This window comes from Peromyscus maniculatus, chromosome 6, assembly GCF_049852395.1.
Source record: "Peromyscus maniculatus bairdii isolate BWxNUB_F1_BW_parent chromosome 6, HU_Pman_BW_mat_3.1, whole genome shotgun sequence".
NCBI lineage: Eukaryota > Metazoa > Chordata > Mammalia > Rodentia > Cricetidae > Peromyscus > Peromyscus maniculatus.
In genome coordinates, this window is record NC_134857.1 from 126755165 (window position 1) to 126773529 (window position 18365).

The window sequence follows — 18365 nt, forward strand, 5'->3', positions numbered from 1 at the left end:
CAGGTAGAGAGAAACAAAATTTCTATTTTCAGAAGCAACAGAACTCATCAGGAAGATCTTAGGCAGTGAAAAGAGGGAGCTGGTCCTTCCTACAAGCTAAGCATGCACATATTTGTAACTATTACGATGTCAGAAATAGTTCTACTATGGGTTTTCACAATTCTCAAAGTAAGTTACTTTTTTCTAAGGCTAGATGATATGGGCCAATAGGTTAGAGTGGCCAGGTAACGCCGGCAGCAACACTAAGCCTATAGAGCAGTGGTTCTTCACCTTCCTAATGCTGCGACCCTTTAATACAGTCCTCATGTTGTGGTGACCCCAACCATAACATTATTTTGTTGCTACTTCATAACTGTAATTTTGCTACTGTTATGATCTTAATGTAAATATTGTGTCTTCTGATGGTCTTAGGAGACCCCATGTGAAAGGGTCATTTGACTTCAAAGGGATCGTGACCCACTAATTAAGAAACCACTGCTGTAGAGAGAGGAGTTGGTGCTTGCAGATGTTTTACTGCAGTTCTTTGCCATTGGGTAATAGGAAAACAGGTGTGGCAGTGATGACTGGAGCATCTTCCATGTAGAGCTCTGAGACTGATGACTGGAAATCATCAGTGAACATAAACTGATGATTATGTATTAACCTCCTAACGTCCAAGCAAGCTCATTGTTTTCTCTGTAAATTTCAGATTAATCGAGCCCCAAGCTTTGGAACTGATCAGAAAATAGATTATGATGTGAAAAGGGGAGTTCTGCTAAATGCGCTGAAGCTACTGAACATCAGGTGAGCCTTTCCTCCACTCGCTGGGGTCCCCCAAACATCAGGTGAGCCTTTCCCTCACTCACTGGGGTCCCCCAAACATCAGGTGAGCCTTTCCTCCACTCACTGGGGTCCCCCAAACATCAGGTGAGACTTTCCCCCACTCTCTGGGGTCCCACAAACATCAGGTGATATTTTCTTCCACCTGCTGGGGTCCCCCAAACATCAGGAGAGCCTTTGCCCCAACTCACTGGGGTCCCCCACCTTTGGCACTGATAAAGCATTCACACATGAAGCTGGCTTTGCATCAGGAATCTTTATATATATATATATATATATATATATATATATATATATATATATTTTTATTTTACAATACTATTCAGTTCTACATAACAGCCACAGATTCCCTTGTTCTCCCCCTTCCTGCCCCCCTCCCCTTCCCCCCAGCCCACCCCCCATTCCCACCACCTCCAGATCAAGGCCACCCCTGAGGACTGAGACCGACCTGATAGACTCAGTCCAGGCAGGTCCAGTCCCCTCCTCCCAGATTGAGCCAAGCGTCCCTGTATAAGTCCCAGGTTTCCAACAGCTATCTCATGCAGCGAGCCCAGGACCTGGTACCACTGCCTAGATGCCTCCCAAACAGATCAAGCCAATCAACTGTCTCACCTATTCAGAGGGATTGAGGAATCTTTATATTTTTATGTTCCACATTTAGGCCTTCTTCATTCCATTCTGCAAACCCACATTGTTAGAAGCAAACCTGTAGCTAGAGTTTTCCTGCCTTGCCCACAGTCAGGACAAATCTTTGTCACCCGCCAGTCCCACAGCCGCTCAGACCCAACCAAGTAAACACAGAGACTTATATTGCTTACAAACTGTATGGCCGTGGCAGGCTTCTTGCTAACTGTGCTTATAGCTTAAATTAGTCCATTTCCATAAATCTATACCTTGCCACGTGGCTGGTGGCTTACCGGCATCTTCACATGCTGCTGGTCATGGCGGTGGCTGCAGCCAGTCCTTCTGCCTTCCTGTCCTTTTATTTCTCCTCTCTGTTAGTCCCGCCTATCCTTCCTGCCTAGCCACAGCCGATCAGGTTTTATTTATTGATCAATCAGAACAACTTGACATACAGACCATCCCCCAGCACAGCCAAGTGCAGACCATCTCAGACACCTGCACTCAGGCCCATGGTCCTAATCATCCTCTATGTGGACCTGCTGGGTAACACCACAAAGAACCCAAGAAGGGCTCCCACAGGACATACAGAACATCCCACAGCACTTCCCCTTTTCTTTTTTTTAAAAAGGAAGGTTTTAACTTTTACACATCTTTAAAGCCAGCTTGGTATATTTGGGAATTTTTTTTTTTTTTTTTTTTTTTTTAACAAGAACCTTAAATTCTCCTGTAGAAACAAAAGCAAAACCTCGTCCCCAATGTAATACATACCCTGGTTTCCATTCTGAGGTCAGCACATCCTTAAAGTATATAGGCTGATTTAATTCTGTAGTTTTTTCTATTATCCAATGTCTCTCTGCAACTGTTGTTCCTTTCTCATTGGCATTCAGAAAATTCAAAGTTAGAAGAGCATTATACAGTCTATTTCTGGGGGTTTTTGTTACCCATTTCTGTTTATTTAGCATATCCTTTAGAGTTCTGTTTGATCTTTCTATAACTGCTTGACCTGTAGGATTATGTGGTATGCCTGTAATATGTTTTATATTTTAATAAGCAAAAAACTGTTTCATTTTAACAGAGACATATGATGGAGCATTGTCAGTTTTGATTTGTGCAGGTATACCCATGATGGCCATAACTTCTAGCAAATGAGTGATTACAGAATCAGCTTTTTCAGAACTCAAAGCAGTTGCCCATTGAAATCCTGAATAAGTATCGATAGTGTGGTGTACATATTTCAGTTTTCCAAATTCTGCAAAGTGAAACACGTCCATCTGCCAGATTTCATTTCTCTGAGTACCCTTTGGGTTACATCCTGCTGGTAATGGCGTTTGATTGTAGAAGGAACAAGTAGGACATTTCTTTACTATTTCTTTGGCTTGTTGCCAGGTTATGGAAAAATCCTTTTTTAAACCTTTACTATTAACGTGATGTTTTTTATGAAATTCTGAGGCTGTGGGATGTTCTGTATGTCCTGTGGGAGCCCTTCTTGGGTTCTTTGTGGCGTTACCCAGCAGGTCCACATAGAGGATGATTAGGACCATGGGCCTGAGTGCAGGTGTCTGAGATGGTCTGCACTTGGCTGTGCTGGGGGATGGTCTGTATGTCAAGTTGTTCTGATTGATCAATAAATAAAACCTGATCGGCTGTGGCTAGGCAGGAAGGATAGGCGGGACTAACAGAGAGGAGAAATAAAAGGACAGGAAGGCAGAAGGACTGGCTGCAGCCACCGCCATGACCAGCAGCATGTGAAGATGCCGGTAAGCCACCAGCCACGTGGCAAGGTATAGATTTATGGAAATGGACTAATTTAAGCTATAAGCACAGTTAGCAAGAAGCCTGCCACGGCCATACAGTTTGTAAGCAATATAAGTCTCTGTGTTTACTTGGTTGGGTCTGAGCGGCTGTGGGACTGGCGGGTGACAAAGATTTGTCCTGACTGTGGGCAAGGCGGAAAACTCTAGCAACACAAACCACCTTTCCATTTCCCCTTTCCCACTGCCCTTGTTTCCCATATAGCACCGTGCATGTGGTAACTGCTGTTCATCACAGAGGTTACCGTGGAGTACAAGCTTGGACAGAGGCACTCAGGAAATCTGAAACATGTGTTTCCAACCTTCCTTAGTCTTTCTTCTCTGTCTTGCTGCTGTGTAAATAGAAAAGAAGCCATTGTTCAGTGAGGTAACCATCACTGGCAAAGACAGACACAGTGGGAAGAAAGATGTGAGATGAGACATGATTGCGTGGGGGTGAGCCGCTTGAACTGAGCATGGTCGTGGATTCAGGCATTTGAGATGCTATCACGCAGGGAAGGCTTCTGACTCCTTATGGAAGGAATTTATTAGGGAAGGCAGGAGGAAAGTGAGTTCGAAGCCAGCTTGGGATACAAACAGCAAACCTGTTTCATCAGGGGAAAAAAGAGAAAAAGATAATGGACTTGGCTGCTCTATGATATATGCCCGGCCCTAGCGGGCCTGGGACGTCAGCTGGGGATTTTATGCCCAGTTATTCTTATCATTACTCAAGACCTCTCAAAGAGTTATGTAATACTTCAGGGAATTTTCTTATTTAAAATATTTTCAAGTATTTAGCATTTGCCATTGAGAACTTGCTTTATATGGGAAAACATCATGAAAAAACGACATGGACATTGAAGTCTGGTTTGATAATTCCACGTGGCGTCTGTTGCTTGGTGAAAGGTCATGTGTCTGCAGTTTTTAGTTTTTTAGTTGTTGTTTAGCCTACCCACAGTGTGATTTTAGATTATATCAGCTATATTTTTACATGGGTTTTTATTATATTAGAGTCTTATGTTTAACTTAGAGATATCCTTGGTGTATCTTAGATTAACATTAACATATGATGATACTGACTCATCAATTATCTTTTGATATTTTTTGATATTCCAGAGGTTAGATATATCTATAATTTAAGGAGCAAGAAATTTCCTTCCTCGTCTATCTTCATGTTCTCCACAGGACATGACACAGTTTTTAATACTTAGCACACATGTGTGTTGCACACCTGTCTTCTCTCTTCAGCCATGGAGGGTGCCACAGCAAATGTTTCTGTGGCTGGTTCTGTGCTGCGCACACCAGAGACTTAAATCAAGAACAATAGGGAAGTTCTTGCCTTGTATTCAGTAACCTAACTTTGGGCTTAACTTTGATATGGGTAGAATTGCTCTATGATTCCAGAATGCTGTTTTCCCTTTGACGTTTCTCTTTCATTATTTGTCTTCCTTCTTAGGAACCCAAACAGGGTTTTACTGCTCAATACCAAGACTAAGCTTCCACAAACATAACTATATAACTCTTGTATCTTAATAATTCCGTGTTTTCTCCAAGCTGTGCTGGCTTGGCTGATTATCTCATTATTTTCCCCCACGTCTCCTGCCTGTTCTCACTGATGGTTTGTTCTGTTCCCTAGTCAAAGTGAATGTTTTCCCTTGCTTTCTATAACATACGTACCGTATTTTATTATAAAACTCTACATTTTGACCCAAATTAGTCTTTTCATCCTTTAAATTTTGGTGGAATTAGAAAGTACTTAGTACATGGCTTGGCTTATCACTTTGTTTCTTCCTTTATGCCCTGTAATTTTTTCCTGGGCATGGCTGACTTTCTTATTTGATGCATGCTCCTTGCAGTTTCAGTTCTTCACAGATCTTACTACAATAGTCTACTTATGACATGCTTCTATCTGTACCTTCAAGTCCACTTTAAACCTACATGCTTTTCATCTTAAGGAAATTCAGAAGAGCCTGTAGGTCAGGAAGATCCACCCCAATGGCTGTGAATATAGTAGCGCATGCAGACAGAACTGGTCTGTTTGCCCTTAGCAGAATACAATGTGACTCCAGATTCAATCTTGGAAGCATAAGGCTTGAGATCTTCAGAGAAAACTGTTATATGTGGCCTTCTCAGGCCCCATGTGTGGAACAAAGTATAATCCTTTGTGTAGTCAGAGAAGACCCAGTTGTGTTGTGTGGAGGTTCTTGCACAGAATTTTCCATCCCCCGTGAGTCTTCTATTATAGTCATAAAAAACAGAATCTGAAGAAGCCATCCACAATCCCATGTGCCCCTGGTCTGAAGTGTTTGTGAATTAGATTAGGTTAAATGAAATACTCATTTCCTACGTAGGACTAATTCATGGTCTACAGGCCTGAGCATTCAGTCCTTTTGTGCTCTGGACACTGGTCCTCTGTGTCTCTCTGACACTTGCTGGAGCTCATTGACCTTGTAACTTCGTGGTCCTTTCTTTTACCTCCTGTTCACTGATTTCCATTTTCCCCATTGTGTTCTTGCTTCATTTCTCTTTTCTCTATGTCTTCACTCACTCCTGTGTGTATGACACTGGAGTCCACGAACCCTATAGGTATGAAGTGACACACACATAGAGATGCATTTTGCTGACTTTGACCCCCGCCGGAGCACAGATCCTCCATTTGATGTTATCTGCTGATGATGAATGCTGCATGATGTTTGGCCTGATATGTGATTATAAATATGTACTTAATAGCAAGGAAGTGAATGAATAAACAAGTGAACGAATGAATGGATGATGTATCTCACATTTAAATTAAGTATGACCAGAGTGAGTTTTCTTTTTTCCTTCAGTCATGTTTATCTTGAGTTATATATATTTCCCCTTGCTGATAATAATGTGTACCTCAAGATCACAGATGTTAAATCTAAACATATGTATTTACTGGAAATTTAAAATGCCTATTTTATCTGGAGTTGACAAAACACTTTTTACATGGAGTTTGTAACATAGCTAGAACTTTCTTATGTATCCTGAAGTGCCATGCATTCAAAGTGACCAAGGCAGTGAGGAACAGAGCAGTACCAGCCATAGGACTCCGAGGATCTCTGTGCTACAGGCACAGGGCACACATGAGGCAAGGCATGCGTGAGGCAGGGGAGAGAGACCCCTGGATGGACTCACAGGACAATGTGTGTGGGATGGAATCAGGAGAGCGGTAAAGATGGGAAGTTTTCCTCACTTCTTTTCTCTGCTAGCTAGTGGTAGACAATTCGTGTCAGTGGGCTGGAGCTTTCCTCTCCTTCTTCCTTTGTTAAGAATTTGTTGCCGAATCCATGACTGCTACTTAGTCTTGGTGCTTCTCTCCAAGCTCAGGCTCAGCAGGAGAATGAAGAGTCAGCACTTAGTGAAAAGAGGTCCAAGTCCTTGCTAGTAATTGGGGCAGAAATATACCATTTTTTCCTTTTATTATTGGCAGTTTTCATTCAGTGTAGCCTTTAAGTTCTCCCACATTGTATCATGTGTCAGAATTCCTTCCTATCTAAGGTTCCACTGTTTGCTGTATTAGACTGTTTTCTGAAGCTATAGCAAAGTGCCCCAAGAATGATGAATTTATATAGAAAATGGGTATATCTTTCTCACAGTTTGGGAAAGCCCAAGACTATACCACTTGCATTTTCTTGGCTTCTTGTGAGGGCCTCACGCTGCATCTTTTCATGATGGGAAACAAGAAGGAAAGTGGGTATGTGCTGGAGAACATGTGTGAGAGGGCGAGATAAAGAAGAGGCTGGTGTACTTCATGAATGGGCAGCTTTCACAGAAATTTAGTCAGCCCCCAAGTCTCAATTCAACTCAGACAAAATTTTGATGAGGAGAACTAACCTAGACTTATGAGAGACACTGTGATCCATTCCTGGATGTGGTACTTTGGTGTCCTCATCACCTTTCTGTAGATTCTTTCTCTAAAAGGTCTGTTAACTCTCAGTATGTTAGGTTGGTGTGGTACTTTGAATGTAATTGCCCTCCATAAATCCCAAAAGGAGTTGCACTGTTAGGAGGTATGGTCTTGTTGAAGTAGGTGTGGCTTTGTTGGAGGAAGTGTGTCACATTGGGGGTGGGCTTTGAGGTCTCTTTTGCTGAAGCTTTTGCTCAGTGTGATAGACAGTCCACTTCCTGTTGCCTTCTGATCGAGAAGTAGCCAGCACCATATCTGCGGGCCATAACAATAATGGACGGAACCTCTGAACTGTAAGGGAGCCACCCCAATGAAATGTTTTCCTTTATAAGAGTTGCTGTGGTCATGGTGTCTCTTCACAGCAGTAGAAACCCTAACTGACAGTTGGAGATCAAGGTCCCAGCACATGGACCTCTGGGGACAGACACCATACACCATAGCATGTGTGTCAACTTCCTTTGTATCAATTTCTTCTTAAAACCTACCTCAAACCTAACTTTCTTTCTTTTTAGCTTCATCTTCTCTACAACGTTATGTTGGTTTATATGGCATCCTATCTCCATCTTGGCTAGACTCTCAGCTCCAAATGGCAGTGGGCCCTCCATCTGTTTTTGTGTCTCTTGGGGGCATTTCTAGTGAGTAGAGTAATGAATGTAAGTTGAACTGGAAGGCAAGAGTAGAAGAGCCTTTTAGTCTGGAAAACCACTTGTAGGGAACTAAGGAAATGGGAAGGCAGAGTGTGTTCCGACAATTGCCAGAACTAGTGCAGGACCCAGCACATATGAAACAAAGGTTAGATAAAGCCCCTGCGAGACTCCCAAGGCAATGTGTGTGGAAAGGAGTCAAGAACGTGTGAAACAAAATGTCTTAGGTCAATGCACAGGCACAAGTGAAGAAAAAAACTGTTGATTAAAGTGCTAGGTGAAAAGCAGGCTTCTGGCCTGTGGTTAAATTTTATTCTGGTCTGTGAAGTAAATACTAAGGGCCATTAGTGTTATTTTTTTTTTGCTTATATTTATAGAAATGCAAATATGACTTTAATATTGACAATATTTCTAAAAACCAAAAATGTGAAAAGACTATTCTAACTGAAATATCATTATTATCTTAGCCCTGTCCCCAGGGCCATGCACGCAGCCCTGGTGTGATCCAACTTCTGACCCTGTCCCTAGGCCGTGCATGCATAACTAGTGTGATCTGACTTGTGACCCTGTCCCCAGGGCCATGCATGCAGCCCTGGTGTGATCCAACTTGTGACCCTGTCCCCAGGGCCATGCATGCAGAACTGGTGTGATCCGACTTGTGACCCTGTCCCCAGGGTCATGCATGCAGCCCTGGTGTGATCCAACTTGTGACCCTGTCCTCAGGGCCGTGCATGCAGCCCTGGTGTGATCTGACTTGTGACCTAGTGCTGTAGCAGAGTCCAGGGGCTCTTGCTTGCTGGGTGTGCTGATAAATCCTGCACATAAGAGTTAGAAAAAGGAGGTGGATTTGTCTACAGTTCTGGCAGGAGCAGGAGGAGAGAAGTCCCAAGCTTCTTCCAAAGTTGCCTATAACTGTTATTATTTATAAGACGAAACAAAAGCTGGGAGACAACACCTGTGTAGACTTGGCTGAACTGCACAGAGGTCGTTTTCTTGGAGACAGCTCCTCCCCTATCACCCCAGCGTGGCATTTGATAGAGAAATTCTGATGCGTGGGGCTTTTGTCAGTGGCACTCCACTGCTTCGCCCTGTGTTTCTTCCTAATGAAAGGCCACGCCACTAAAGAGAAAAACAAAAAGCCCTTCCTCCTGTGCCACTCCCCACCTTCCTTTACTGTTTGGTCTTTATTATCCTCTCTTGCTTTTTCCTTCCTCTCTGTGCTAAATACAAGTGATCATTCTAGAAAAACAAGAACATTAAATATAATAACAGTAATAATAATAATAATAGTAATAATAGTAATAATAATAGCTATCTCAGACCTGGCATTTCATTTCCACTGAGCACACTCAGCCAGACTTGTAGTCATCATTGTAACGACAGTCTTAGTCACCCAGTCACTGACATCAGAAACCTGTCTTGTCCCTCAGTTGACATCCATTCTTCTTTCAAAATCTTCCTCAGTGTTCCCAGTTTTTCCCATCCCCACCCCAGCTTCCATGATCACACTCTCATACTTCATGTTGGCTAATAAAATAGCATTCGTGTCTTGATTTCTCCCTCTCTCTCTTTCTCCTCTACTTGTAAGCTACTGCGCTCTGTATGCATTGCCAAGGGTATGGCTTTTCACACAGGCAGATATGACCAGGCCCTGCTAGGACTCCTGCCTCCTCCACGGCTTGAAGTTACACATGAAGCGCTCCGAGGAGCACGAAGCCTTTGCCATCAGCGGAGTTTCTTGCATTTACTCAGAGCACCAGCTCTACTGGATGACTTTCAATTTGATCAGTGTGTTTTTTAAAAAATTTTTCTCAAATTATCACTCTTATTTCAACCTTGACCCACTTGAGCCACTGAAGCCCTGATATCCTGAAGGAAAATGAGTGTTTTCTAGTATTTATGTATGTTGTCAGCTGCAAAGGTGGCCTTTATCAAGGGAGTGCTCATTAAAGCCTTGGCCTGACATTTTGAATACAATCTCTAATGAATTCCGTGTGACCTTCTGTAGCTTAGGCGAACCTTTTCCTTCTGACTGGAAACTGAGCAGGTAGCATCTGATCAGCATCCATGTCAGAGTAATGACATCAGATGTGGAGGTGTGTAAGGTTGAGGATGGAGGCTCTGGTTTGTTTTGTTATTTCTGTATGGCTAAGGGCAGTATTTGCTTTGCTTTTCATTCCTCCTGGATTCTACACCGTTGCACCTGTGGTGGCAAAGAGAGACCTCAGAATTAATCCTCCACATGAAAGGGAGGAGAGAGAAAAGGCAGGGTGATGCAGAGGCAGATAATCCCAGAGCAGGACTTCTTGTGTGAAAACTGGAGGGCTGTTGCTAACTGTTCACAGTTAAGCCAAAGAGATGAGAAGGATGGTGAAGTCAGTTTTCAAATGATGACAGTTACTAGGATTTCAGTCATCACTGGAAATGTACTAAAGAGTGGTCAGTAGTTGAGAGCTTAAATAAAGCAAATTGGTAAAAGGAAGAGAGGTACATTTGTTAGTTACCTAGACCGAGTCTTATAATGCATTGAGGAGAAAAAAAAGTCAATGTTGCTTAAGTTTAAAAGATGGGGAGACAGATCCAGCATTTAATTCACCAAAGACTATAGTTGTATTTCTGGGATGGAAATATGAAACCAGGTCCCTGGACTCTTTAAGACGTACAGAATTTCCATATCTTCTGTTATTTTCGGAAGCACTACCTTCCACACAGAGTCCTCTTATTTGACGGATAGATGAATAGAATGTATGTGAAGAGATAAACTTCATAGCTTTGTTCCTGCTTCAGCATATTTTCTCTTCTGCAAGTTCTCTTCAAAGGGACGCCATCAGAAATTTCATGCAGTGAAGGCTATGGTCTTGTTTTCCACATTTTAGGACCAGTGATAAAAGGAAAAATTTGGCCAAACAAAAAGCCGAGGCTCAAAGGAGGCTATATGGTCAAAATCCAATAAAGAAGATTTCACCAGGCTCCTCCGACTGGGAACAGCAGAGGCACCAGCTAGAGAGGCGGAAAGAAGAGTTGGTATGGATGTTGGGCTTGGTGTGGTGTATTGGCTTATTTTTATTCTGACTTGCACTGCGGGGCATAGTGAACCCATGGTAGGCAAGTGCTCTGCCACCCAGCTACACCCCAGCCTAGTGTGAACATTTAACAACATGCCCACTGTTTGAACTGCATGACTCATCACACTGTATTTATAAAATCTGTTCACTTTTAGAAAGAGAGACTCGTTCAAGTAAGAAAGCAGGTTTCGCGAGAAGAACATGAAAACCGACACATGGGGAATTACAGGTAACTCTCGCTGTTCGTTTGTAGTATGGTTTTTCTTTGGGCTGCCAGCTCACAAATAATGACATGGAGACTTCTTAGTAATTGTAAAAGCTTGGCCTATAGCTTAGGCTTGTTCCCAACTAGCTCTTATAACTTAAATTAACCCATTTACATTAATCTCTATCTTATGTAATATTATCTCTTCCATGTTGCACCTCCTGTTTCCTGTCTGTGTGTTCTGGTGTCTCCTGCACACCTAAATTCCTTATCTTCTTCCTTTCTCTCCCTGGAAATCCCACCTACACCTCCTGCCTAGCTATTGGCTGTTCAGCTTTTTAATACACCAATCACAGCAGTATACCTTCACACAGTGTACAAATATTCCACAACATTTGTTTTATTTTTTGTTTGTTTGTTTTAGAGACAGAAGAGGTGTCTGAGCAATGGCTTTTCATTACTAGTGTTTTTTGTTTTTTTTGTTTTTGTTTTTTTTGGTTTTTTTGTGACCTACAGCTTTTCACTCACTGTGTTTCAGGAGAGGAAAGGGGGTTTGTAAGTAGTTTTGTTTGGGGGAGCCATTGCCAGAAAGCTTCTGCTCTGTCTAGGGAGGTTTTTAACCAACTGTAACTGTACTTGGTCATTATGTAATATTTAAAGACAGTCAAAATTCAGGTCTTCTTGTATTCTTTCTGACAGTTTTTGGTCATTACTGTACTTTGTTGTAAGCCTAATCGCTTAACAACCAGGCAAAGTAAGATAGTATTTGAAGGGTCTTGGTAGAGATGGGAGACAAGGGTATGGGGGATCTTCACAGTATTCCCCTGGGAAGCACAAAAAGGGTCCCCTCAATGCTCTTAGAAAGATGGTCCCTCCTCCCAGTCTAACGATCCTCCCTAGAATTTAGCCAAGGGTGGGGGTGTGTGTGGATTTTCTTACCCTTCTGTAAGATATTCTTTCCTGGCATTAACACCTCCACAGTAGCAAGGAGAGGCTAAAGTGTTTTTCCCCACTCTGCTTCTACCCTGTTTTCATTTCCCACCTGAAGAGATCATTCAGATGAGTATCTATAATCTCACATAGTCAACACACACAAAGACCTTCTGCAGTATCCCAGGTCCTCGGGACACTCCTCTCCAAGTTCATTATTTCACAAGCTCTCCAAATACAATTCTTCAAGCACTCTTCAGCCAAACCCTCTGCTATACTTTTTAGTGCTGTGTTGTTCAATGAAATGTCTCTACATAAATGTTAACTGGTATACCAGATGGATATTTGTGACTCCTCCTTAATCATTCTTGTTTGTTTCTAGCACCTGCTTGGCTCAGAGCAGGAAGGGCAACGCTTTTCTAAACAGCTGATCTTAACTATTGAATTGTGTTAGATTCTTTTAAGGAAATAGGCTTCTCCGATTTTCTTTTTGTAGGAGAATTTATCCTCCTGAAGATAAAACACTGCTCGAAAAGTATGAAAGTTTGCTGGCTGTTGCATTCCAGACATTCCTTTCAGGAAGAGCAGCTTCGTTCCAGCGAGAACTGAACAATCCTCTGAAAAAGATGAAGGTAAGAGGAGGAGTTTGCAGAGAGAGAAGAGGAGCAAGCCCAAGGAGACTCTTTAGTAAAGAGCGTGGGCTGAGGAAATGGCTTCGTGGGTGGGAGTGCTGCTGTCTAAGCGTGAAGACCTCACTCCAAATGCTCTCTGCTGCGTACAAAGTCAGTTGTAACCACGTATGTTTCTGTAACCCCAGAGCTTTAGGGGGAAGAGATAAGAAGGTCCCTGGGCATTGCTGTCCGGCAACCTGGCTGAGGTTCAGGGAGAGACCTTGTCTCAAGGAAATGAGGCAGAGTGATAGAGCAGAACTTCCACTGACTTCTACACACACACACACACACACACACACACACACACACACACACACACACGTACACACATGTACACACATGTACACATACACATGCACACCCACAAACATATTCACATGCACACACATGAACTCATATGCACACACAGTCCATACACACATGCACATAGACACACATGCACATGCAGGCATACACATAAACACACACAAACATACACACACATATTGGTGAAATTATTAAGGCAAATCCACGTAGTTAAAAGGGAGGTTTATTTTGTGGGGTAACTTACAAGTAAAGGGATAGGTTACAGGGTCTGGGAAAGATGTAGCTCCATCTGGCAGTGTTCTGTGGAGAACTCTGCTCGGTCTACCTCCAGCGTCCAGAGCCCAGGAACCAAGAGCGCTCCCCCATCTGGATCTCAGGTCTTCAAGGGTCCTCTCTCAGTTCCACCTTGTAGGTGTGACCATTACTGAAGCCTCAAAGGGGGTGGTATTTCCAGGTCAAAGCTGGAACGGCTACCCACTACACACACACATGCACTCATACATACACACACACACTCATACACACATGCGCATAGCTATACACACACAAACACAAACACATGGGGTGGGTGCCACCTTAGCCTTACATATAGAAACAGCTTTCCTTTAAGATGTTCTTGATGCTTTTTTTCTTAAGAAGTGGTCACATTTCAGAGCAAACCAAGCAACTTCATAAACAAGATGTATAACAGGACAAACTTTGAGCAAATAACTCTGATATTGGTTGTAATTTCATTATATTATAATAAAATGTCTTCTAATACAGATTTGTGTATAAGACTTGGATAAAGAAATCCATTGAGGTAACCCAATGGCTTGCGACATTCTTGTTTGAATTATAGCCAACACTGCAGTAGTTTTTCTTAATGCTACATAGACTTGGCAAATGAGAGCAAGTAATTAAAATTCCCTCTCCCAGGTGAGTGCTGTAGCACAGGCATGCAGTCCTAGTAACTGGGAAACTGAGGCAGAAGGATTGCTTGGATGATATATTGAGTTTAAGAGCAGCCTGGGCTACAGAGCAAGGCCCTGTCTCAAAATTCTTCTCTTTCATTTTCCCTCATCTCTATTCTTCTGTACCGTTTACCCATCTTCCCTTCCCACCTCTCTTATGTCCCTTTCTTTTCCCGTCCATTTTCCCCACTCTCTTCTCCTCCCTCATCCCTTCTCCCCTTCTCTCTCCCTTTAGCCTAGTACAAGGTCTACCAGTTATCTGTTGTAGCATAACAAACCTCTACATTTATTTACTTCTTATTGTGTGGTCCTGACTGGTAACAGCTGAGTGATTCCCTGGTCTGATCTTACTTTGGAGTGAATTGTGTGGGGGCAGACATGCTTGCATTTAGCTGGGACTAGCATGCCTAGGTGGCCTCACTCACATGTCTGGGCAATTACGTAAGATGGTGGCACACTTGGGAGCTGGCTGAAGGTTTCTATGCGGGCTCTCTTAATATATCACCCTGATAATGTCCCAAGGTGACAGACTTTACCCAGCAGAACTTATCTATGACAGCCTCACCTCTACCCACCTCTGCTCAGATTTGACAGATGACCCCAACGTGGAAAGTGACCAATCCTCTCCACTCTAGGGAAGAACCTAGCCCTCTGGAAATTGAATTTCTTTACACTTTGTTCATCTATAGCTTTCCCTTTTAAAATATGTGGCTGTTTAGTCCACTTGGAGTTTTTAGGATGAAAATATTGTCTGTTATGACCTTTCTTCTGAACAAATCAAACCTCCTTGAGATTATTTTTGAGTTTGTAATGATGCTGTCCATGTACTCCATTGTAGGATCATAGCCAGAGTCTTTTGACCCTTTAAGAACCATGCTTCCTAGACTGGGATACCTTTTTACTGGGAGCTGGGAGTCCTAGTTTCTCGAGTAAACTTCAAGGAGATTTTGAAGTATAAATCACAACCATGTGAACATAGTTTTGTCAGTGTTTGGGCCTGAATCACACAATGAGATGGTTGATTATACCCCTCACTACAGCTGTTCTGGTTAGCTCAACTTCCAACGATGGTGTATAGTCTCATATTTTTTACATATGACTTCAAATAAATTTAGAGGAGCATAATAGAAAGCTATTGGGGGTACTTACAGATTTGTTCTACCAGTAATAGTCGTAGAATGAAAATATTTTATAAGGCTGTAAATATTCTTGCAATAACTAATATTTCTAAGCAGCTTTATCAGATGGTTCCCATTAACCAAATTCTAACATTAAATTCTTTCTAAGTGAAACTCTCAGGCCAGTTTTCATTTTCTGTGTCCAGTTTTAATATTAAATTGTACTAATCAGTATAGGAATGATTAATGGGATGAAGTCTGGGAGACAAGCATGGACTTTTACATATCTTAGGGTTCAGTGGGCTAATTTAGTAAAGTGGGGTATTCTGAGATTTCAGTAGCCTGGTGGAAAGAACATGCTTGCTTATGATGACTGCACAAATAGACCCAGCTGTGTGTTAGGTTTATCACAAGATTTTGGTAAGTTTCTTGAAGAGTTTGCCTTTTATGTTTCCTTCTTCTCTTGTCCGAGTAATTACCACTGCATAGTTTCTAGAATAATCACGGTGTAAGCACTTACAGAAATTAATGAACTTGTAAAAAGTCTATATTTGTTGAGTGATGATAATTTTAATGATGTTTTTGAAGGAGGAAGATATTTTGGATCTCCTGGAACAATGTGAAATCGATGATGAAAAATTGATGGGAAAAACTACCAGAATTCGAGGACCAAAGGTGAAATGTCCCTACCTTCCATAGTGCCAAAGTCCATGTCACTAGGTGCAAGTGATTCCTCTTAGGTATTTCCTGTAAGCGTTATGATGCACAGGAGCTTCAGGAATTTTGTGTCCAGTGAAGGTAAAACCAGGCAGATGGCGCTATCTCACATTCACAAGCTTTGTTTCATTGGCTTCCTTCAGACTTGTGGTTCGCTGCCAAGTGCTAATGAATGCCTAGTGACTCAGGCCGGAGTTCAGGGGACTTCCCTTGCTTAAGTGCAACATCAGGCTTTTGTTATAGCCTCAGATAAATACTTAACAAAGAAGTGTATAGGATTATAGATAAGGCAAATTGTTACTCTACAGACACATTAATAGGAAGCCCTTCTGTCTGTTTACCTATTTTCCGTACAGTGCATGTCCACATTGTAGGTTTAGTGTGATTCTTCTGCTCTCCCTTTTCTAGCCCTCTCTCATTCCATTAGTTTCCCTTGTCTTCCTAAACCCTTTTATTTTCACTCATATTAAATATGTGTACATGGTTTTATGTATCTATATAAAATCCAGGAGCCACAATTGAGAAATTATATATTTATAATATATATAGAAAATATATATTTATCTGTGATTGTCTTAATTCCCTTCATATGGCTATCTCCAGTTGCATCTGTTTATCTATAAATGACATGAATTTGGCTTCTTAATGGCTGAAAAGCTTCATTGTGGAAGTGAACCCTATTTTCCTTGTCCGTCCTCTGCTGTTGACATTTAGGCCAGCTCCATAGCATAGCCATTGGGAATGCTGTGTAAATAAGCATTGGTGTCAGGAACCTCTGATACCAGCTTGGGGAGCTCTTCTTTTGCTGCCACAGTGACATTCACAGTGTGTCCATAGATCCAGCACTTAGGAATGGGAAAAGCTGTTGTGTAGGCAAAGAGAGGCAGATGTTTGCTTTACTTAACATCTGTTTTGTGGTGGTGTTGTTTCTGCAGTTTAATATATGACAAATTTCTCAGTAGCAGGGAAGCAAGAAGTTGAATTTGAGAAATCGTAGACACACTTGTCAGTGCGTTGTAACAGGAATCTTAAAAGTTCTTATTAATAAAAACAAATGTAGAGCCAGGTACTGGGGTCAACGCTGAAAGATCAGAGAAGCAGAACAAGCCACAACTACCTCACCTCGTCAGTTCTTCAGCTGATCCTGTTTCCTCAGGCTGGAAGCCTTTGAGCCCTCATCCAAATGGATCTCAGCTGAACTGCTTCTCGAAAGCCTAAAAGCTTAACCTGGCCAAAAGCTTCTAGTTTCTGGTCTTCACACCTTAGATACCTTTCTGCTTTCTGACACCACTTCCTGGGATTAAAGGCGTGAGTCACCATGCCTAGCTATTTCCAGTGTGGCCTTGAACTCACAGAGATCCATGCCTCCAGAAGGCTAGGATTAAAGGTGTGAGTGCCACCATTTTCTTCCTTCCTTCCTTCCTTCCTTCCTTCCTTCCTTCCTTCCTTCCTTCCTTCCTTCCTTCCTTCCTTCCTTCCTTCCTTCCTTTCTTTCTTTTTTGAATTCTTTTTTTTCCCTTTTATTTTATTTTACAATACCATTCAGTTCTACATATCAGCCATGGATTCCCTCATTCTCCCCCCTCCCACCCCCCTCTCCTTCCCCTAGCCCACCCCCCATTCCCACCTCCTCCAGGGCAAAGCCTCCCCCGAGGACCTAGATCAACCTGGTAGACTCAGTCCAGGCAGGTCCAGTCCCCTCCTCCCAGACCGAGCCAAGCATCCCTGCACAAGCCCCAGGTTTCTGACAGCCAACTCATGCAATGAGCACAGGACCTGGTACCACTGCCTAGATGCCTCCCAAACAGATCAAGCCAGTCAACTGTCTCACCTATTCAAGGGCCTGATCCAGTTGGGGGCCCCTCAGCCTTTGGTTCATAGTTCACGTGTTTCCATTCGTTTGGCTATTTGTCCCTGTGCTTTATCCAACCTTGGTTTTAACAATTCTCGCTCATATAAACCCTCCTCTTTCTCACTAATTAGACTCCCAGAGCTCCACCCGGGGCCGTGGATCTCTGCATCCAGATCCCTCAGTCATTGGATGGGGTTTCTGGCACAACTATTAGGGTTTTTGGCCATCCCATCACCAGAGTAGGTCAGTTTCGGCTCTGTATCTAGTAGCTGTTCTGTTCTCTAACCCCAGATAACTTTATTAGGGTGCACAATATTTTGGGGAACACAATATCATCACAGTGTGTCCCTTTATATTTATATTTCATCATTGGCCAGCTGTCTCTACATTTATAGACACTTATATTTGTTAGGCTCTTATGCTTTAATACCCATTTACTAAAACAAATAAGAAAAGAGCCCTCATTGATGTGTTGCTAGATTGATTGGGACTGCCTCCTAACCAGGCTATACCATGGCTACTCTGTGTGAACTTGCTCTGGCACTACCAAGTTGACTTAATTTTCATAGCCTCTCCTCCACCTCCTTCCCATAAGTAATGCTATTTCAGAGCATTTGTGATCAGTCATTATTTGTGTGAGATTGTGAGTACCTTGAACGTGGGAAGTGGATTTTCATCTTATCTTTAGCACCTGAGAGTGTCTAACACATCACATGTTCCCAAATTCTATTGGTCAAAAT

The 18365-nt window shown here is 42.5% G+C and overlaps 1 protein-coding gene across 3 annotated transcripts in view; it reads left to right on the top strand.

Moving 5' to 3' along the window:
• The window catches only part of Ttll7 (tubulin tyrosine ligase like 7), a 131131-nt gene that overhangs the window by 67213 nt on the left and 45553 nt on the right, over positions 1 to 18365 (top strand). For all 3 annotated transcript variants that reach the window (XM_006984719.4, XM_076575173.1, XM_076575172.1), the window contains 5 exons: positions 689 to 783; positions 10685 to 10832; positions 11029 to 11102; positions 12505 to 12640; positions 15645 to 15731. In XM_006984719.4, the coding sequence (XP_006984781.1) occupies positions 689 to 783; positions 10685 to 10832; positions 11029 to 11102; positions 12505 to 12640; positions 15645 to 15731 (540 nt within the window). The remainder of the gene's footprint in view (positions 1 to 688; positions 784 to 10684; positions 10833 to 11028; positions 11103 to 12504; positions 12641 to 15644; positions 15732 to 18365) is intronic.